The sequence below is a fragment of the Sceloporus occidentalis genome, unplaced genomic scaffold (assembly GCF_023333645.1).
Source record: "Sceloporus occidentalis isolate IW3139 unplaced genomic scaffold, rSceOcc1.0.p SCAF_5, whole genome shotgun sequence".
NCBI lineage: Eukaryota > Metazoa > Chordata > Lepidosauria > Squamata > Phrynosomatidae > Sceloporus > Sceloporus occidentalis.
In genome coordinates, this window is record NW_028316985.1 from 32,081,521 (window position 1) to 32,105,161 (window position 23,641).

Below are 23,641 nucleotides of genomic sequence, written 5' to 3' on the forward strand. Positions count from 1 at the left end.
CCTGGAGAGAATTAATTCAGAAAGACGTTGCTACACCTCATTAAGATTTAGTAACCTAGAACTGGAGGGTGATCGTGTACCACCACAAATTTGTTTACTTAGGGGTCATGCAATGGGCTTAAAAGAACAGTACATGTCTGTGCTGGTCCAGGGCAACAGCAAACTGCACACACCTGGCCCTGATCCTCAACCCGTCTATCGACAAGGAGCAGCTTTTTGCTGCTCATTTTTGTGCCAGTACCAAGTTGGAGTGAGTTCAGACCAGCTAGGTTTAGGGTGTACGATGTGTAAACGCCAGACCCACAACGCAGACAGAAGCCAGTACTTTTGGCCCAGCTGCTTCGGACCATATTCCATTTAAATTCAGTAAAATGCTGTTTACAGGCACTACAGACATATACACAGTGTCCTGTTGATTCACTTTTGTTGATATTTTTTCTCACATTTTGTTGTCTTACAAACTGGAGCTGAAATGGATTTAACTGGCACTATTATCATTTGATGTGCATAAAATACACAGCACTATGAAAACTTTTGTGGCACAATAGCAATACTTTGTACCTTCACAATGTTAAGTATCTTGTGTCTATCAAATATTAAGAATGCTAATTAAATCCATTTCATGAAGCCTATACATTTTGTTACAAATGGTTGTTATACAACAAAATGTATTGGCTTATGAAATGCATTTAATTGGTATTCTTAATATTTGATAGATACAAGATACTTAATATTGTGAAGATACAAAGTATTGCTATAATGGTTGTAATACTGTACAACAAAAAGTGAAAAAGTTGAAGGGGATGGTAAATCCTTCTGCTAGGCACTAAATTTTATGTAGACATTATGGCTTTTCCTTTAATAGAAAGCACAGAATTGTGGTTCAGACAGTCTAATGGAGATGGCCAAACCACAGGAATGTATTCATTGCCTACCTCAATGGAAGCAGTGGCAGATGCAGATAGTTATCTCTCTCTATCTCCAACATTATCAGATTGATAGTCAAGTGCTACCATCTTCAACCAATAAGAGATCCCTGTCTGCTTGGTCTTAATGAGGAAAGAGCCTACAGTAGGATCACAAACTCACATTGGATGCCAAACTATGTAATTAGCAGTGTAGTTACTGGTCACATGGTGAACACCTTCAGCTGATATAATTTAATTCCAAATGAATTAACTTGATATAGTGTTCCTGTATGACCAGCTATGTTTGCAACAGTGTCTCAGTTTCATATTTACACACTGCCCAGACAACATTGATTATAGGGCAGTCTAAAAGTGCAATTAAGTTAGATCAGTCAGTCAATTCATGCATCACCCACTGAAAGGGCTGCAATAATGCATTACACCACAAGGGGCACAGTGGTCAATTCCTGGCAGTTTGTAGAATACAAAGCTCTCTCAAAAATACAACATTTGCTGCATCAAATGTAACACCTTTTCAGCCAACAGAATGCTTCTACTATCTAATTTAAGCAAATTATGGCTTAGAGGTTTGGAACCTTTACTCTGAAGCAGACGGCCAGACTAACTGTTTTCCTAATGTTGTATGTTTATACGTTTAATTAATAAATAATGAATTCAGAAGATAAAACAAGGTAGAGGAAGACATGCTTCTATTGAACAACTCATACTCTTTGGATGTTCACTCACAGCACATATACTGTCAAGGTCAAATGCAGAGACAAAAAAGCCCTGTTGCTAATAATTTGTACCAGCACAGCCATATACAATTTGCTACATGCCACAGGGCAGTTTGGAATACTGTTGGGCAAATAATGACAAGATGACTAGATACAGATTATATCACATCTCTACTAAGAAATTGCTCTCTAACATTTCAGTGGATGATTTCACCAATAGTTCTTACATGACTGTGACTTTTGGGCCAGTTATTCAGAATTGCCTTCCAGAATAGTACCTAACTAGCGTGCAGTTAGGCTTGACTTTCCCTGACAGGCTTCTGATCACTAATTTAGCATCCAGGTGCTTCAGGATTTCATTCAAATCTGACAAAGCCTCCTGCACTTCGAAGACAGTGCTTGATGAAGAAAGGGTGAAAATCTGTAGGGTCTGAGGGAGGACTGCAAACCTTGCCTTCACATGGAAGCTCACAGAAGGGCTACCTTTAGAGTGTTGGGATGCCAACTAGCAATTGTAGGTTAATTGTGATGAGTCCCAAGCTGCCTTCCTAGAATGGAAATTTGTTATGTCAAGTACAGTGTATTTCTATTTATTTCTATCTTACACTATTTCCTCTCTAAAATCAGTTTACTTGCACTGTTTTTTACATAGCTAAAAAGAGAGATTTTTTAAACATACATACCGCAGCCCTGGTGGCGCAGTGGTTAAATGCCTGTACTGCAGCCATTCACTCAAAACCACAAGGTTGCGAGTTCAAGACCAGCAAAAGGGCCCAAGCTCGACTTAGGCTTGCATCCTTCCGAGGTCGCTAAAATTAGTACCCAGACTGTTGGGGGCAAATTAGCTTACTTGTTAATTAGCTTACTTGCTGTTCACTGCTATGATCTTTGGAATAGTGGTATATACATAAAACAAATTATTATTAATTATTATTTCTTTTCCATTAAGCTTTCTGAATTGTTATATGGGCTGGTGTTCATTTGGTACACTGGGAGACAAGCACAATTTTGTGGAAAATTGGTATGCAAATAAATAAGCCCATTATGGTGTTTCTTGACAGTCTTTGCCACAACCCTTTTGCAAGCTTTAAGCCCGTTTTATTAGTTACATACCCATCTGCTCATCATCTGGAATGCTCATGATCCGCATTGCCTCCATAGTCTCCTGAAACATGTCCTTATCTTGCTGACCAGGGATTGTAACATGTCCATTGGAAAGGAAACGATATTTGTTATAGGGCTCCAACAGCAAGTCATCTAAAAGATGAGAAAGATTAAGCACACCATTTTAGTACATCTTGATTGGAATATTAAAAGTAAGTCACAGGACTAAAATGTACAGGCTTCAGATCAAGTTTGACAGGTCAGATACTACTATTCATAATTAAGACTGCCTACAGGAACTATTCTAAAGGCACCAGATCTCATTTTATTTTGGAAGCTAAGCAGGATCAACCCTGATTAGTACTTGGATGGGAGACCACCAATAAATACGAGATGCTGTAGCAACATTTCAGAAGAGCAACTGGTAAAACTGTACTTCTGATTATTCCTTGCCTAATTCACCTGTCACTGTAAATGAATGAAATTCACAGCTCATTGTAAGCCGACAGGTGACTTGAAGGGACAAAAATATGCACACAGGAAACCCTAAGCTACATTCTTATAGCACACACTAGGCTAACTATTCCTACATCTTACAAAAGGTAGATTTATAAAGCTAAATTGTCTATAGGAAACTAGATTCTACCTGAACTAGGACTGAATGAGTTTTGTCTTCATTCCTTATCTTAAGATTTGAACACGGATGTGACAGAAGTTATGCCACAGTGGTGTATGGATATCAAAGAATAATGCCTCCTCCATGTAAGCAGATGGCTGTGTTAACTCAGTTCAGTGGTGTCTTGCTTCAATATCCTATTTGATCCAAAATTAACATAAAACAGAAAAGGGGCTATATGATACTAAACTGGCTCTCAGGAAACAAAATTATTACCCTTTCTTGGCTACAATCTCATTTCTAAATCATAACCGGAGGGCAGTTATTAGAACGTTGCTCGTTTGTATTTTGAGTGTTGCCCTAGCAATTAATTCATGTCTGGGATTCCAAGGGTTTTGTAACATTCCTGATCTAATGCTCTACATACCCTAATTTTAGACAGGACACATTTACTCAGTGAAAAGAATGGTTGAATTTTAAAAAGGGTGATCAACCAGAGAATGCTCATCCCAAGCATTTGTAAAAGGCTGGTGACAAACCTAAAGTGAGAGAGCATCTATATGTTTAACCCAAAGTACTCACTCTTTAAGTGCTCCCCTGCACCAGTCAACAAGTAATAGAAGATGTGGAATGTCCGTTCTTCTTTGGCCTGACGTATTGCTCGTGATTTCTCCAACAGATCTTTACATAGGTTAAGGGAAGAAAGCAAGACTGCCCATCTCTAAAATTCTACACATAAAGGATCTCAAGAAGCTTGGTCCCATTTCAAACATAAACTACTAGTGGGTCATTTTTCCCAAGAAGCCCCAGTACATCTACCTTGCATGCTTGATTGCCAGTTCATACAATCTCACTCTCTGTAACCAAGCTACTATTAACAAGAGAAAAAAAGATCAAATATTTTTGTAACTAAAAATGCAATCCTATGAATTCTACTTCAGATGTAGGTACAGGATTTCAGCCTAAGTAAAGTAATCTAATTTAAATATGCATAATTTGGGAGGTATACAATACTATTTGTTTGCTTTGCAAAAAAAACACCTAGTTATTTTAGACTAAAGGCAGCAAGCTTAAGAAGAAGATCAGATATTACTCTGCCATATTTTGGCATTCTCCTATAGCATGGTTCTCAGGAATTCCACCCACAGAACTATTAACACATTTCACCCTGAGGTTGCTGAACTATTATGCTAAAATGATTGTCACTTTACAAAAGCAAGTTACTTCTTCAGACTTTAAAGTGCAGCCACCCACAACTTTTCTAAAACAAGATTATTATGTATGTGCCTTCCCTTCTTCCTGTTGAAAGTGACTGGATTGCCATAGTCGCAGAAAAGGATACACGTCTCAATATTGGCTCCAACAATGTAACCATTTACGTCAAAATTGATTCTGATGAATTTTCCCTGCAAGAACTCAGAAGTATTAGCTAACTGCACACATGAACAATACAATATGCATATCCTCAAACAGATCTATTCTGCTAGGTTCCTGCAAAATCCATGCTCACTGCCAGTTTGTGCAGAATGAAGAAAGTGGATATCAAATTGCCTTTTACTTTCTCTTACAATAAACTGATGTCTTAGTAACAGAGAACAATAAATTACATCATGTAAAACATTTTGATTGGCTCTTGTTAGCTATCTGATACCAGCTGACAGAGGCAGAACAATACTGTTTTAAATGGTTTAGTTTTTAAATCATTCTAAAGGTACAGCTCTCACAGTCAATAGCTAAGTTCTAACTGTACCAGAAGCAATAACATATTACAAATGCAAACAAGGTGAACTGAGGTGCAAGGAGATTAACTTATAAAACCAAACAACTAACGTGGCCTTCAACCCTCTCAGTTTTTCCCCCTGAAAGGCATCTTTCAATTATGAGGTAGGAGATACTCACAAATCTTGAAGAATTGTCATTCTTAACCGTTTTGGCATTCCCAAAGGCCTCCAATATAGGGTTGGCCTGAAGCAGCTGCCTCTCAAGTTCTCCCTAGAATTAAAAATATGAACAACAGATAAAATGGCCCTTGTGATCTCTTCCAACTCTATGAAACATTTCCTCATTCAGCTCAGAACAGCAAACAGGTATTTGCCACTTTCAATGAATATATGGATGGATTTTTGGTTAGATTCCACTTTTTTGCTAAGTTGGCAGCTTATGAACCTATTCCAATATCTTGAAAATGCCTACTTCTTTAGATCTGAGCTCTGCAGAGAGAGAGATGAACTCAGCTGAGTTCTGCCACTGGCATTAAAACAGATGCAGAGTAAGCTTCATAGATGCACTTACCAAATTGAGTGTTCAGAAAAGGACTTTATTCAAGTATTGAATGTATGATTTAATACAGTCTTTATTCAATCCAATGGCTTCACATACATTAGTCCTAATATTTAGAATGGGGTTTAGAAACTCAGAACCCATGGGCATAAATCACCCACCTTCCCCTCTCCTTAGCATGCTTCTTCTTACTTCTCCCTAGTATGCCTCTTTGTCTCACATTGGCCTAAAGCACTCATCAGAAAGAAAAGGATGAGTGAGACATATAGAAACTAAATTCTGTTGCTTTCTAGTTACCACTCAAACTATTTTGAGAGAATGGAAGACATTCTTTAAACGGTAGTTTCCCCTGTAGAAGCCATTTCGTGACAGTACTCATTAACACCCTCAAAATTCAAAAAGATTGGAGACCTCTGCTTTAAAACAGCCTTGTAAGGTAAGCCTCTACTGGCCCCAAACAACAGCTAGTGAGCTAGGTTACCAGTGGCTTGCCAAACTTCAGCTCACTGAGATAAGCACTCCATGAGATCTGAAACAGTATTTCTTTTTCTACTCACTATATTACATCAGTTCCCAAGGGCCCCCCAACATCTCCAGCCACAAGCTCTGAATGGAAATGCACACTCCATTGAAATATGCCATCAAAATGAAGATTAGCTATTAGAGTGAAGGTTGTAGTATGTTGGAAGAGTAGGAAGGATGTAGTATGTTGTGAGGATGAGAGTAAGTGATGGAGTTTGGAAGAAGGGGTGGAATGGGATGATGCTGGAAGGAACTGGAAGATGATAGATACAGAATGAGAAAAAGGATAGAAGGTTTTTAGATGGGATGGGGAAGAAGGTATAAGGAGGTAGGATAAGGAAGGAGAGATGGGGAAGAAAGAAGATGTAAGGATGTGAATGGTTTGAATGAGGAAGAAGATGTGAGGTAATGTTCTTATGTGAGATTTTTTTGTATGTGTATGTATATGTATTGAATAATTTCTACTGTGTTTAATATGTGTCTACTAGTGTGTTTAGTATGTGTGTCTGCACTTGTATCCTTTTTAAAGTTTTGAATTGTCATTTTGAAATTAATAAAGATTACAGTGCGCCCTTGCTTTATGTGGGAGATCAGTTCCGGACTCCCCCGCATAAAGCAAATTCTGCGCATGCTTGAGCCCCATTTAAATGAACGGGGTTTGTGCACACGGCGGCATGGCGGCATCCCATTACTCCCTACGGGGCCTGCCGGCCCTTCCTCCCTGTGCGGCTTTCAGCACTATATTTTTTAAAAAAGAAAAGAAATATGCCATAAAAAGAATGAAGGGCCCAAGTACTCAACAGAGTTGTGCTGAGTTTGCATGGTCATACTATCAGATGACATTAAGGGACAGAGTAACACTTATTAAGTAGTAGTTTTTATAGCAAGATACTTCTGGGCACGGGATAGCTGGCAACTACCATTAAAAGGAAACAGATGTTTTGACCTTGGTATGCCCACTCCCAGCCAAGACATGAAGGGTCATCTAAAGATCCTGAAGATCATAAGATTCCTGCTTTGTTCTCAGTGATTTAGAGAATAATCCACATTATTATCTGCACCTTCTCTACATCTACCAGAAAATCTGAAAAGTTTTACAGGAATTCTTTTTTTTTTTTACTCAACCCTAACTTTCAGTTCATTCAAGGAATGCTTTCACAGTTTGAGAAGATCACTTTGTCAGGGGTCAGCATCAAATGTTCTCACTTATCCCATCCACCTCCAAGTAAACCCCTCTGCCATGTCCCTGTAATAGTTTTCTTTAGATCAATACTTTGGATTAAATATTGCATCACTCACTTAGTTCTTTAACTGTGAGTGGCGAGAAATGCTATCAGTGGGATAATACTCCTACTGTGTTCCATGTGCAACACAGAGACTGTGATGTCCTGCCAGGACTATTTGAATCTCCCCCTGCATTTTCTTTCGTGTTGGTTCAGGCCATAGAATATTTTAGTGTAGGAAAATTCATTGTATTAGTTGTGGGAGGAGCTGTAGGATCCCCTGCATTTTTCCAGGTTTGGTTTGCCCTTTCCCAGGATGCTCTGCTTTAGCTAGATGCTTTTAGTAGGAGGCAATCTTTGCTGTGAGCAGGCAGAGAGCTGTCTTTTGGTGGCAAACAGGCCCAGACAGCCGGAAAGGGCATTTCTTACATGTTAGCCAAATTAGTTACCAGTAATTAGTTAGCCGATTTAGTTACCAGAAACAAGTCAGCAAAATTAGTTACCTACATGAAGTCAAAGAATTCAGGAGCTGAAAGATCTTGCACCAGCTCCATTGAGAGAGGAGATCAAACCAAGATCAGACCCAGAGAGATGACACCCTGAAGATTGCTGAAAGTCTGTAAAGTATCTTTTATTTCAAGTTATTTAGAGCTGGGGAGGAGAAAACTCTGTTTTTGTTCTTTAAATTAAACTTTCCCCTTTTTTGAACTTTACACTCAGCATCAGAGCCTTTTTGGGTAGAAGAGTTTGATTTCACCAGGGTACCGGCTTTGCACACCCATACATGCCACCACCTTTAGTTGGGTGTGTCTTCACAGAGACTGATATAAGTACTCCTCCTTGCCAGATCAGATTAGACTTTTCCGTTTGAAACAGAGTACCAAAGAGTACTTTTTTTTTGGAATTTGCAATCTGATGGAACTAAGCTGCCCAAAGCAGACAGCCACCGTCATATTTATTCATAGTATCACAGAGGACAGTTAAGCCATGGGAACAGATACAGGCAAGGACAGCTGCTCTCCATCAAGGACCACCCCATCAGTTGGGCTGGAGAAAGCAAAGTCTCAGTTGTGCTCTGCAAAGTTTATTTTGCCAGCAATGCTGAACTCCCTCTGGTGTCTGACATGCATGGGTGTGTGAGAAAGGCTTCTGTCCCTTCCTCCCAATTCTCCTTTTTGATCCTGCAGTGGAGTCCTAATCCTTCGTTTGCGACTGCAATCTGTTGCTATGGGAATGGGTGATGTCACAAACTGAAACATTACAACTTCAACGCAGGGTCAAGATCAGAAGAAAAGCTAGGTTGGAAGAGAGCAGCCACCAAAATATTTTGATGCCAGAGTCCACTGTTTGGCTATGAGGAACACTGGTTGCCTTGAGTATCCTGTGTAGTCAGTGTTAATGCTTTGTACCTTTTCCACTTTAAGGACAAGAGAATTGGCAAAAGAGATGAACTGGATGGGACCAAGCAGCAGAGTATGGAGGAAAACAAGAGGGAGGGGGCTGCTTTTTAAGGCCCAAAGTAGCACAAAGCTGTTACAGCTTCCCTGAGGAAGCCAGGCAGTGTGTGAGGAATCTAAAGAAGGAAGTGGCTGCTTCCTAGTTGACATCCACATTATGAGAGTTCAGAGCTTCTGAACACAAAGAAGAATCTACAACACGAAGTTGCAGCATATTCTTGTTTCCTATTAGAAGTGTTTCTGTTCAACATTCCAGACAGACACAGACTCCCCCTCCAACAACCCAGCCTCCCCCCCTTATTTTTCTGCTTCTCTTTTACAAATAACATTCAACTTTTGTGGATAATGAATATGCTCAGTCCTTTTCCAGATTTTTTGTTTTTACAGGTGGTGGTGGTGACATTCCTTCAGGATTTCTGCAAACTACAGGGTTTACCAGTTATTTATTAAAATTATGTACAGACTACCTTCTATCACCAAAGATAACCAAGTGATTTACGAGATAAACTGAGTACAAGCAACAGAACATAACAAGAAATCCCTAGTTCAGTTAAACTGATCCTGAGGGTTGGTGTCTGGGTGTTATCTCCATAAATATATTTCTTTTTAGGATCTGGTGAAACAGCTGCAGTTTTAAGTGCCAGTTCTATCACTAAGACAATCATAGCCAATTTAAATGATACCAGATGCAAGATTCCCCATCTAGAAACTGGCAGAGGCTGCATCCTCCACCACCCGATGCCTTGTGATACCAATATTCAGTGGTAGAAGTTTTTTAAAATCCTGTTTCTAGTCAGGAAAAAAAAAGAGAACAAGTTGTACAGGGAGCACATACCTTATTTAAAAGGAGAATAATGCTTTCTGGAGGCTTCTGAACCCACTGTTCTCCTGTGATACTGTTTACTATCCATACATGCCTCATTTTAAAGATAAGCAAGGTTTTCCCCTGCTGTCAGTATTCCTCAGCCAAATCTGACATTAAATGGGATATAGTAACTCTCATTTATAATATGGTACTACAGTAACATATGACTGAATACTATAATACCTTATCCTGTACTGTTTATCAGATTGATATATGTGAAATGTTACTTCTTGCCTCATCAATGAAACTATTAGAAGCAGGCATTAGATTTCTTTAAAAACAGTTTTATATCATATGATCAAGGATAGTCCATGTTCAAGCCATGAGATCTCTTTAATGTTTGTTTGTTTCTCCCTGTTTTGAGAGGAAATGAACCCAAGGCTTTATTTCAAGAAAATGTGCTCTTCCTTTTTCTCTAGTTGTAGCTTGCGCTTTACACAGGATCCTTTCCCCCTCAACAGAATAATATATTATATTTTTTGTGGGTTTTTCAGGCTATGTGGCCATATTCTAGAAGAGTTTGTTACTGACATTTTGCCAGCATCTGTGGCTGGCATCTTCAGAGAATGCTCTGAAAATGCCAGCCACAGATGCTGGTGAAACATCAGGAACACACTCTTCTAGAACATGGCCACATGGCCCGAAAAACCCACAGAAAACTGTGGATGCCAGCCATGAAAGCCTTCGACTTCACATTATTATTACCCTTTATTTATGAAGCGCTGTAAATTTACACAGCGCTGTACATACAATCTTTTTAATTAGACGGTTCCCTGCCCTCGGGCTTACAATATTACATTGGAACAATATATTGGTTTAATGTCCATACTTAATTAATCAATCTAACCTCACATACGATACCAGAAATACAACTCTATTCATTAGGCTACAATGTTGGGGTGTGCAAATTTCTTGACCTGTTAGGGTTTCAGAAGAACAATTTTCCCACACATCAACTCCAAAGACCTCCTTCGGGAAAGCATCCAGGAACAGTATCACTCTTGGGTGTCTTCATATACTTGACATCTGCTCCAAAATGTATCTGAGAGGTTTCACTAGCTATTTATGACTGAAGCCAGCTGAAGGGAAGTTCAAAAGGGATACAGGATGCCTTGAGACAATTTTCAAGCTGTCACAGCACTAAACCAAATATATTACCTGCAAACAGGCAGATAAATGCCAACAAGGTAACCACCAGACAGATTTTAGACATGCCAAATGCTGGGAATAATGCTACATGAAAATACTATCAACTGTAGCACTAACAGTTACATGAAATAGTTAGAGAACACATAAAGCCTTGATGCAGGTTTCATCCAGTTATCTTGTAGTATGGAACCTGTAGTACAAAGCCTCTGAAGCCCTCGAGGATTTAACACAAATATAGATTCTAGGCATGTATACTGTGAAAACCAAAATCAGATATTCTAAACATCTGGCCAGAGGAAAGGTTCAGGGGAACTTCCATGTAACAACTACCCTCATAAAAGCTCAGGAAACATTCTGTGTCAGCTGTACGTTCTGAGAAGGGACACCTCTTCGCTGACCCCAGTCTCTTAAATATGCCAACAAGATAAACAATTCTAGTTAGGAGTAAGAAGCACAGCTCAGAACCTGGGTACCAATCAACCCTCACCCCAAATATATTGACTTGCAGACTTATCATCTAGGGTGACAGCATTAGAAAAGAATATAAATTCATTCAGACTCCTAAATCCTGAAAATAAGTATTTCTAAGTATATTGGTGGATAATCCATGGAAAAAGCTGTTGTCTCCCAAGGTTTGGCATACAGAAAGCTAAATCTTGGTTTGCTTCCAAAAGCCACTCATTAGAATGTGCGCACACGCACACACACCATGCAGAGATATTTTAAGAACTAACCTACGGACACACAGCATGCCAGTATACTTAAATATCAAAATGAAGGTTTTATGTAGCAATAGGGATTATACTTGGCATCTGGGTTTCATTATAATGTTTACAAGATAACTAGCATTTCCCCTTGTGTTTAATTCTGGCAACCATGTTACAGGCTGGAACATCCAATCTGTGCAAGGGCCATTTCTTCATGACCTTTCCCAGCGTCCTGTACCCACAGCTAGTAGGCTAGATGGATTGGGAGGCCTGGAAAAAGTCAGCCAGTAACTATGGATACCAGATAGTCTGTACTATTCCAAAGAGGACATCTGTGTCCTGTGCCACTGTGCAAAATGCCTCACTCACTGAACGTGATAAAAAAAGACAGACCTAAAGTGAAAACGGCTAATAGGCTTAGTTTATAAACAAATGTGCTATAGGATAAACTAGAGTCTCCCATCCTGGGATCTGAAAAGAAGGCTATGTGAAATCAAACTGTGAACTGTCTTACACAATAGTTCTAGTGGCAAAAAGTGACATTGGTGGGAGTGAAAAGCTTCTACAAATCACACAATAGAGCAACACACGCATTCCTGGTGCAGATCGTGCAGTAAACGTGCAGCTCACCTATGAAGTCCCAACTGATGAGTTCGGACATAATCCATCAAAGGTAGAAGGGGGGAAAAATACATGAGACAATATTTCATGGAAACCTTCTCAACACAATAACATATATCATTAGAGAGTTCTTATGGTTACTATTGTTATCACTAAAGCTGAAGACTTTAGTGATGTAGTGTCTTCATGGCAAAAGAAAAATAAAAGCTGTAACTACAGGAGGAGAGTTAGTGTAAAAGAAGGTGGTACCTCCCAATCTTGACAAAACTGCCTTGTTGAAACCATTCATAAAAATAGCCATTTTGATAGATTTCTGCTTATCACAATCTCTCCAAAGTCAGTGGCAAAAAGTTAGCAAAGTCAGGAACATCAGTATCATGTGGGCACACAAATGGATTTAGATACCAGTCAAACTGGCAACTAAAGATCAGCCTGACCTAGAGTACACACACAAGAAGTCAATGTGCGTTTTTCAGCTGGAATACCAGAATAAAGTCCCAGTTCAAGCACAGAAACTTACCTGATCTTTTTTGCTCTTGTGTGATGAAGCAACATGAGCCAGATACTGAATGACCTTCTTGGTGTTTTCTGTCTTTCCAGCACCTGATTCACCACTGCAATAAACAAAACCTATTCAGAATATGTATGAACACACAAATCCTTCTATAAAAGACTTCCAAAAGCTTTGTAACATATTACTCCAAAGTATCTTGCTAGCTTGAGTATGCTGAATAAGCAGAGTGACCAGATGCCATAACCTCAGAGAACAAGGCACCACAAAATGCAGGATATTCAAGAAAAATATAGGACATTACCAAATAAAGGCTGGAACACTAATATAAAAGTAAACTCATGCTTCTCAGTCAACCTCAAAATGGAGGACATTTTGAAGTTCCTCCTAGACAGCAGGTTGAAATGAAGGACATGTCTTGGGAAAGGAGGGTGTCTGCTCACCCCATCTATTATTTGTAAGTTTTTTTTAAAAAAAATTGTCAAGTTCTCCAACATTTTTACCCAAATGAGATATTTCAGTAGGGGGCCTAATTTTTACCTGGCCTCAATCTTTTTTTTTTTAGTGAGATTAGGCAAACACATCAAAAACTCTGTACATACATCTTTCTAGAACTATTAGCTAATCCCTAAAAGGTTAGGTTTCACAATAAAAGCACTTCTGTTGTTCAGCTACATTTTAGTTATTCTTTTTTAAACTGCCAACAGCTATATAAGCAATGGGCAAGCTATGCAAATACTTACGTGCAGAGAATAGACTGGTCTTCTCGATCTAAAAAAAAGAAGAAGCAAACAAAAGAGGATCAGATTCAGGTTGAAATCAAGTTTTCTTCCTTCCTATTATATTTTTAGTGCAGGCCTAGTCTCACTCTCTTGAGAAAGTCCCCATATGTCACTACACAGTTTTAACCTTAGCTAGCGTGTTCTCCCTCTGGTGCAAAGGCAACAGACTTTTGTTAAAAGAAAACTTGAACAGCCCATGTTGCTTGAATAGTTTTCAAACTACACAGCAACCATGCAAAAGCAAAGCTCAACACCTGCCAATGTTTAATATCACCATACATTCTGTATAATTCTTAAATGGTGCAGAAAAGTTTTGAGCATGTAGAAAAGTTCTCCCCAGATTATTTTGTGTAGCAAAATGTATTTATAACTAAGGCTGCTGCCACACTGCTGAATTAATGCAGTATGATACTATTTTAACTATCATAGCTCCATCCTATGGAGTTCTGGAATTTGTACTTTGTTTAGCACCAGAGCTCTGACAGAGAAGGCTAAATTATCTCATAAAACTACCAATCCCAGAATTCCACAACATTGAGCCAGGGCCATTAAAGCAGTGTCTAACTGAATTAATTGTGCAATGTGGATGCAGCCTAAGATGCTTTCTGCAGCCAAATAAAATTAAGCAACACAACTTTAACTAAACTTCCAAACCTAACATCTCAGGTAATCTACAAATGTTTTCATATACAAAGATTCTATTTGGATTTTTGTCACTGCTAAAGGGATAAAAGCAGCTGCATGGCTGATAGTCACGGTTTCTAATTCACCCTTTCATTCACACAGGGCAGTTATGTATGCTTTATAAGTGTAGAATTGTTATTAATTTGGCAGATGAGTGACAGGGATAAATCTTCGGACCCCTGACCCATTCAGGAGACCACAAATTAACGTTTTTACATGGTCAGTGGTTCACACAGACACACGCCGGAAGGCTTCTGCATGACTGGGCGTTTAGAAGGAGGATCAGGGGACTAACTAATGAGTCATTTGCACATTGCCCCAGGAGATGTATTCAGCAGCACAGACAACAGGGTGGTTCTGTATCATGCAGGCAATTCCAGGGAGGTTACTGTGTCTCTGAATAATTATGACACATTTTTATAAAGCTACAGGTGTTTTAAGAATTACTATTGCTCTACACTAATTTTTTTTCATGCATCACTACTATAGGAAAACTAAAGCAATCAAGCAAAGACATAGTTGTGTTAGTTGTTTCAGCATTAAATTAATAAAAATAATATACCAACCCCAACAGCACCCGTAAAAGGACATTCGCACACACAGGGGACACATATTGAGTATTTATGTCCCTAACTGAATTCCAGCCCATGTTTGCTCCAAGGCATGGGCAGGAATCACAAGGTCTTCTAGATGTTGTTGGGCTTCAACTCTCAGCATTCCCTACTATTGCTTAGATTGGTTAGGGTGAACTATAATTTACTAACATTTCAATGGTCATCTTGAGATGTACTTCAGTGGTAATGAAAATCTCATCCCAATACAGTCCGCCCTTCCCTTATATGGGGGTTCCGTTCCAGACCACAACCCCCACGTAAGGGGAATTCCACGTATGCTCGAGTCCCATTTAAATGAATGGGGCTCATGCATGTGGTGGCACAGTGGTGTGCGTGCACCAGAGGCGCATGCGCCATTACCCCTTATGGGGCGTGCCATCCCTTTTCCTCGCTCGGCTTTCAGCGTATGCTACAGCATTTACTACATCTACCACCAGCACCACTGTGGGCCCATGGTATCTACTTCCCATGGATACCAAAATCTGTGGATGCTGACGTCCCATTAAATACAATGGTATAGTAAAATGGTGTCTCTTTTATAAAATGGCAAAATCAAGGTTTGCTTTCGGAATTTATGTACTTTTTATAATTTTAAAGCCATAGATTATTGAATCTGTGGATAAAAAATTCATGGATATAGAGGGCCAAATGTACTATTATGTCTTACCCACTTGTCCCTATAAAAGCTTATTCTAGAAATTGGGCGTTTTTTCTTCTTCTTGTTGTTTTAGCCAATCTCAAAGGTGGTACAAGATTCCCCTATATCTTTTAAAGCATATTTAGGAAAGATTACAAGTAACTGTGCTTTCTCATAGTGACTTGTCTGGTAGATGTCCAACTGAGAAAGGTTTGCAATGGCCTCAGACCCCATAGCCCAAGCATGTGGTCTTTGCTTACAGGAGGAGCTCTCCCTCAAAAGGCAGAAAGAGACTGCAGGAAAACCATGACACAGCATCTGACTAATTTGCCTGAAATTCCTGAGGTGGAGAGAGGGATGTAGCCGCTTTATTCTCTACTAAAGTGGACATATATTAGCTGGCAACCAATCAGAGAAACCCCCAAATGCGACAAATACAGTCATTTATTCTCCTCCCACCCCCCACTCCCTATTTGCTGCAGGTTTCTTAGTCACCTCCTCCTTAAGCTCAAAGGAATGCACCTGCAAGTATAGACAAATCACAAGGCAGCATGCAGACGCTGCCATAAAAGGAAATAGTCCCTTTTGGAATATAGGGGGGAAAGAATTTTCCCAGCCCTGAAATGCACTCATCATTGGGATAGTTAGAATTCTTCTGCTTACTGACAACAGAGACGTGCTGCATGGGATCCTGTTTCCTGTTGTTCAACCATTATTGGACTTTCCTTTTCACTCTCCTCCGCCAGTCACATAGTCGGAAGCCAATAAATATACCAAAAAAGGCTGCTGCAGTCTAGCGGCCTAAATACCCTAAAAGTACCACAGCCCTTCTGGTCTTAGAAGCTAAGCAAGGTTAACTTTGGTTAGTACTTGCATGGGAAACTGTCAGCGAATACCAGGTGCTGTAGGCTATATTTCAGAGGAAGGAACTGGCAAAATTACCTCTGCTTATTCCTCGCCTAAGAAAGCCCTATGAAATTCATGGGGTCACCATAAGTCAACAGGCAACTTGAAGGCATACATACACACTCTAAGACTAAGGAGGAAATACCAGTATTCTAGAGAATGATGTTTTCCTTTCTAACCTAACCTTTGTGTTGTCCCTGATGCTAGGATTACTATTCAGATGAAAAGATCCCAAGTGCTCACTTCAGGTATCTAAATAGACCAAGGGGTTCTTCCCCCAGTTCCATGGCTGAGTAGCATTAGCACCAAGAAAGTACTTTAACTTTGTTTGATTAAGGGTTTCAGGTGGGAAAAACATGACTGACTGTTCTGCAAAAAGAAGACATACAACTGAATGGAATCCATTACCTGTTTTACAATTCCAGAGCTACATCCCAACAGCATTGTTAAAACAAAGTAGCTCAAGCAATTATAATGTATTTCAGCCAGCTACCAGAACAACTGCCTATAAGCCACTAATTCCCTTTAGATTATTTATTAACAGGGCTGGTCTCCATCATGTAGAAACTCAAGAAGCCAAGATTTTATTGCAAGTGGGGGGGGGGGGGCATATCTGTTACAACAATATATACACAGACCATTAGAGTAACATGTTTATAATGGCATAAGCTTTCATTTGCTGGATCTCATCTAATAAGATGCACAATTCAGGAGCATCAAATGTAAACTGCCTCATCCAGCAAGATGGACAACAGTTTTTAACCTGGAATCTCCCAGTATATAAAAACATCAGAATGCTATTGTCACAGAGTTGGAAGAGACCACAGGGTCTAGTCAAAAACTTAGTAAAATTCAGTGTTATCACAATACTCTTCAGCATATAGGATTGTGGTGTTCTGATACTAGATGAATAATGAAAATTGTGGCACAAGAACCCTTGACTTTAATCTAGGTAGGAAAATGGTGGGAGTGGGGGGTGGAAAACGACAATGTAACATGCAGCTTAGTGCTTCACAAGGCAGTCAAAGAACACCCAAACAGGCCTTTATCGCCCACTTCCTCTGCATGAGCAACTCTGAGTTGAGTCTGCTTAGCGCCATAAAAGGAGAATATAGCATTCACACAATGGTGACATCATCTCTCCAGCCAAGAGGAAGTGGAGCAAAAGAGGCAAAGGTTTCAGCCCTGCTTATAGCTGATTCATCAACACAGAGATTTGACTACAGCTAAATGGCAAAGAGTTGCCTTCTAATCACAGAAAAATGTAACTTTTATCTTCCTTAATGCACTTAACTTTGAACACCCTTTACATTTATCCACATTTATTACATTTATGCAATAAGACCAAGGCACTGGCAAAACAGGATAAAAACAAGGAGTGAGACTGAAGGAACCCAAATTGTTATACTCTCTTCACCTATTTCCCCCCGCGTATGTACACAGTCATCCTTTGATAACCTTTTTCCATATCAACACTATATTGGGAAAAGCCTGCACATGCTTCTTGAAATTTTTTTTGAAATGGGACAAGAAAAAGAAGCCTGGCACACTGGCATTTTATCCTTGGCAGTGCCTGTAGCTGGGCGATGTTAAGAGGGTTAGAACACTGTCAGGTTAAACATCTGGTCAATAAGAGTATCTTTAGTGCTGCTTTAATTCAACTATATAACACTATTGAGACAAGAGGTCTGGGGGTACCAAATAGTCCCAAGGTGTTTAATGAAAGCTGCTCAATTAGTTGCAAACAATTTAATGAAGCAAGATGTCTGAGTGGTACAGACGTCATGCAGTGGATAGTATAATATATGGCTACATCTGTTTTTGCCAAATCAAGCTCACCACTACCATATGAGATTTCTTTTTCACATCTCCCATTATGCTAACTAGAGACAGACTATTTAGAACAAGACAAAACCAAAAGAAAATTTAACAGAAGAAATTGTTCCATTTCCCACTAAAATTATTTATACTGAAAAGCAATTCTACTTACAATAAAGTCATTTAAAAACCACGATATCATTCCTTCCTGTGTGCATCATAGCAAAACTGTTATATTCTGTGGGTTTCATTTAGTATGAGAACACAGCTGTTGATCATGAGACATGACAACTCAGAACACTAGAACTCCATTTTTACCAGAAGGCATTCTACTTCTGTCTAGACCAGCATCAGGCCAAAATTGACTTTTATCGTCTATCTTTAAATCTGGACAAATGTAAAATGAACAAAAGTGTCCTGCTACCTTAAACTGACTGCTTGCTTTTATTTTTAAAAGTGAAGATTTAATTATCATTAGTAACCACAATGGATTGCCCATATCATCTGAAGCTAGTTCATTTTTGTACCTTCCCTTACAGAACATGAGTCAAAACACTAACTACAGTAACTTAGGTACATCTTGTCACATTCAATTGATTTGTATTATTGCAGACTCATTTCACAACTGCATATGTTTTCCCTGTAAAAATTTGTTGGGTTCTTGTCATTTCTGTATGGTTAAAATGGCAAAAACTGAAATGTTCATGGGTTGTTGATTCTGTCTCCTAGATGAAACCAAAAGGGTAGGGAAGATTGAAGCCAAGTAATTCCACACACTCATTAAGCACAGTTATGGCATCTGGAAAAAATGGACATATGTTGACAATCTGCATGGAAGACAACATGAGGCAGACAAAGACTTTGACAATTTATGTGTACATGCTATGAATAGTGACAGTCAAAATTATGCCATAATTTAAGATCTACTAACTTGTATTATGCAGACACACACAGAGCCACTCTGAATAGGAAGTCTGCAAAACAAATATGTTTCTCCAACTATGATAATAGGAAAGTCTTTCTCAAGTCTTTCCCATTACTATGGCGTTTCCCCCAGATAAAAGGTTAAATGTGGGAGGAGGTACTGTTACATTTTAATGAGGGACCATCACAGAGGTGAGGAGATAGCATCTGTCCAATAAGATGGGCAATTGGAAGAAGTAAGAACCTTCAAGATAATTCTGATCCGAGGTTATAAACAGCTGCACAAGGACCAGAGGAACTGTTTTTTTAAAAACAAAGAAACATTTGGAACAGGGGCTCAATGGGAGGATTCTCGTGGAGCCGGACCATGGAGTCCAGGCTCTCAGCTAGTCTCATGAACATCAAGAACTACAAATCCCATCTGTCTGTGAATAGCATTAGGGAATGTATTAGCTAGCTGCGTTAGGATCTTTTGATTCTTTTCTTGATTTGGCTGGAATGACCAACTGTGTTTGTAACTTGTAATCTCTAAATGTGTCTGGAGAAAAGGCATTCCTCATGTAGGAGAGATCCTTTTGTTATGAAGATTCCTTACTTAGAATAAAAACCCATCTTTCATGTGCCTTTGCTTGGTTTCATCTCCTTACCAGGGAATGGAAAGTCTCTGTAGTATCAGGAACAGAAAGTAATGCCAGGTAACTTCCTACTGAGTTGTTAGGAAAAAGAAGGGGGTCAATTCAGTAGGTGGAGGCAGCTTACTTTGTTTAAGGTAGTCTCAATGAGCCCCACCTAGCTGAGGGGGACACAGAGATCCATCACACCAAATCAAATAGTTCAACAAACTGGTAAAAAGCTAAGGCTTCCTGTAATCAGCCTCTGCGGTATTTATTAAGTTGTTCAATAATCTACTATTCACTGGGATTAGGATTGAAGGACCCCTGTGAATGTGGAAAAACCAGAAATAAATTAAAAAAAAACATTATTCTTTTTACCTGAAAGGAAACCTCTCTAGGAATCTCCAGGGCCTCCAATGCAACTCTATGGTCAACATCTGCCATGCTAGAGGATTTACAAATGCCTAGTGAAGTGTTTTCTGTAGGAATTTGTAGATCCTCCAGGGCAACTCTATGGTCAACTTCTGGCAGAGCTGTACTGGATGACCTAAAGATTCCCAGAGAGAACATATTAATCATATCTGTAAAAGTCAAAGCCGCAAATGTGGAGGCCTACTGTATAATTCAGATTTGTTTATGCGCATTAGAAAGGATTCACACTCCGTAAGAAAGCAGAGCAAAGTAAGACGAAAAAGATTTTAAAGGGGAAAACACTAAGAAATGTTTCCACTACACAGGGCAAACTGGTCTGATTATCAAATAGTGAATCATTTCACTTCTGTATGAAGTATGAGGAGAAATGCTAGTCAGCTTATGTAGAAAGTCATGAGTCCTGGCAGGCCTCCTATAAAACCAAGACCCATGAAGAAAAACTCCCTTTGTGAGAAAGAGTTTAGAACAATAGATTAGCATAAACAAACCTGACTCAAACAGATACAGACTGCTACTCCAAGCAGACCAGGCTAGACTTGACTAACAAATGGTACATTCCTGGCCCCAGCCTATGAAATATGTCAACATCATACTTCTCCCTCTTCCTCATTCCCTCTCCCAAACAGATTAACACTTAACAGATATGGCAGGACAAATCTTCAGTCTTCCTAATCCCAGAGTCATGAGGCTCCAAAGAGACCTGAAGAGCTACCCACTCAACCCATATGCAGAACTCTTCATGCAAAACTATAACACGTCTCCCTAATCAGGCACTACAAAGTAGACAGTTTTGGTTGTATGGTTCAAAGAATATTATAGCATAGATTCTGCTTGCACATTATTCAAGGTTATTCAAGGGCTTGTGGATGATATTGTAGCTTTACTATTGTGTATTATGTACACACTGGAGCAGGAATGAAGGCTCTTAAGCAATTATTATTGACTGATTATTTCCTTCTCATATATGCACATACAAGCATACGGAGGAGGCCTTGATGCCTAAGCATTTCACTCTAAGAAAAAGGGACAACTTCCATATGTGGTGCACCAACAGCAAAGATCCCAGCAAAGTCAAAATTCAAACACACTACCAAAACCTTTATGCCACACCCCCACCCCACCCCCTGGTAAATCTAGCTTGTGGCAAGGAGTTTTTTTGTTAATGAAGAATTATACAGACTGTCAAGAGAGATGCCAGGTCCAGAACAATGTAGTAGAACATCTGTTACTACAGTTAGGCAATTTTCGTCTGAGTGTAAACCATACAGTCCCTGCCCCTACTACTGCACAAGCTGCCAATTAGGATGCCCTCTACCAAATGCTGGAATCTAACCAATTAACATGTAAGTCTTTCTGCTCTTTCAGCCCAAAGAAATAAGTGCACCCCATGCAGAGAATGGGTCAAAATCAATGGCTTGCCAGTGCACGTTGTATATTTTGCCAAAAAAACAAAGAAGTGCTCAAAACCATGAAAGATTTCCCGCCTGTTAGGCTCTGAATGGAGTCTGGAGTACAACAGCTAATCCTGAACGCCTCTGGTTTTTGCAGAACCCATGGCCTTTCATCTCTGTGCTCAATGCAGATTCCTCCCATACCACTGGCTGCAGTAGCAAGCCTCCCCCACGGATTAAGCAGAACTCGAAGCAAAGAAAGAATGCTGCTTTCTAGAGACCAGAAGATTGACTGGGATCAAATGCTACAATACAGCAAAACCCCACCCCAATGTGAAGCCTTCTTGTGCTCTTTGTGTGAACCTCTGTTGACCTCTGAAAAGGAATAGTAATACCTTTGCAAGATTAATCTTCTCAACTGGAATGTAGCAATTATCTCAGCCGGAAATGATTTTTTAAAGTGTACCTACCTTGCATCATACTCCTGTAGGCTGTGTCTGTAATGGCATAGATGTGAGGGGGCATCTCATGTCTCTTTTTGCCCTTATACATCTCCACAATCTCTTCTGAGTAGATGGGCAAGTTCTTGTAGGGATTTATGACGACACAGAACAGGCCTGAGTAGGTCTGCAAAATGGATTTCATGAAGAATTAATAAGCATGCATTTTCTTTACTATTTGACAAGAAGATATACCCTAAAAGGAACCCTGGAGCATCTAACAGATCAATAAAAAGAAGGATTTTCCCAGCCCCAGGCTTACATCTAAGTAAACCTAACCCAAGACAAAAGAGAATGGAGAGGGAAAGAAATCTCCCCATAATCTTTCTTTTACCTCATAATATATAAAGTGGTATCCAGCAGAAATTTCAGAAGATTTAGCTTCGAGAAACATTTATTTGGACTGCCATAATTGCCTTTCATTACCAGACAGTTAAACTGGTAATTAAATCTGCTATTTGCTGTATGAATATGGCTTTTTTCACTTTTTGACCACTGAAATATGCATAAGTTATGTGTTCAGTTTAGTGATGTTAAGTCATGTATGTTACAAAATTTATATTAATGCACACCTAAATAAACAAACAAATAACTACCATTTAGCATTCCAGGAAGCACAGCATGTTTAGGCAACATGGAAAGTTTAACATGCTTTAAACCATACACATTGACAAGGCAGAAATATCCAGGGGGTGTTTCTCACACATAAAACCTGGGCTGAAAGTTTAAAAATAAATTCTGTGGCATGTAAACTAGCATACAAGTTTGCACATACTTAATTAGCATAATTTATTTACTTGGACAGAAAGTAAGCAAGGAGCCAGAGATGAGCCATTGCAAAGAGCTACCAGGTTAAGACATGCTGCTGGCCAGCATAGTTTCGGACTTCTATCTGATGTGGAGTTATTGCCTCTCACCACCACCCCACATAAATTATAAATCATAAAATCGTAGAGTTGGAAGAGAACACAAGGGACATCCAGTCCAACCCCCTGCCATGCAGGAAATCACAATCAAAGCATCCCCGACCGATGACTATCCAACCTCTGTTTAAAGATTTCCAAAGAGGGAGATTCCACCACTCTCTAAGGGAGTGTGTTCCACTGTCGAACAGCCCTTACTGTCAAGGAAGTTCTTCCTAATGTTGAGGTGGAATCTCTTTTCCTGGAGCTTGCATCCATTGTTCTGGGTCCTGTTCTCCGGAGCAGCAGAAAACAAGCTTGCTCCCTCCTCAATATGACATCCCTTCAAATATTTAAACAGGGCTATCATATCACCTCTTAACCTTCTTTTCTCCAGGCTAAACATCTCCAGCTCCTCAAGTCGTTCCTCATAGGGCAGGGTTTCCCGACCCTTCACCATTTTTGTCGCCCTCCTTTGGACACGCTCCAGTTTCTCGGTGTCCTTTTTGAATTGTGGTTCCCAGAACTGGACACAATATTCCAAGTGGGGCTTGACCAAAGCAGAATATAGTGGCACTATTACTTCTTTTGATCTAGACACTATACTTTTATTGATGCAGCCTAAAATTGTATTGGCCTTTTTAGCTGCTGCATCACACTCATGTTCAACTTGTGGTCTACTTGGACTCCTAGATCCCTTTCACACATAGTCTTGTTCAGCCAGGTGTCCCCCATCC

The 23,641-nt window shown here is 39.6% G+C and overlaps 1 protein-coding gene across 1 annotated transcript in view; it reads right to left on the reverse strand.

Annotated features, from left to right (window-relative positions):
- The window catches only part of MYH9 (myosin heavy chain 9), an 84,877-nt gene that overhangs the window by 34,594 nt on the left and 26,642 nt on the right, over positions 1-23,641 (reverse strand). The window contains exons 3-9 of the mRNA XM_089528096.1: positions 21,973-22,129; positions 13,444-13,471; positions 12,710-12,803; positions 5,265-5,357; positions 4,708-4,771; positions 3,948-4,046; positions 2,759-2,902 (exon numbers count right to left, since the gene is read on the reverse strand). Of these exons, the coding sequence (XP_089384222.1) occupies positions 2,759-2,902; positions 3,948-4,046; positions 4,708-4,771; positions 5,265-5,357; positions 12,710-12,803; positions 13,444-13,471; positions 21,973-22,129 (679 nt within the window). The remainder of the gene's footprint in view (positions 1-2,758; positions 2,903-3,947; positions 4,047-4,707; positions 4,772-5,264; positions 5,358-12,709; positions 12,804-13,443; positions 13,472-21,972; positions 22,130-23,641) is intronic.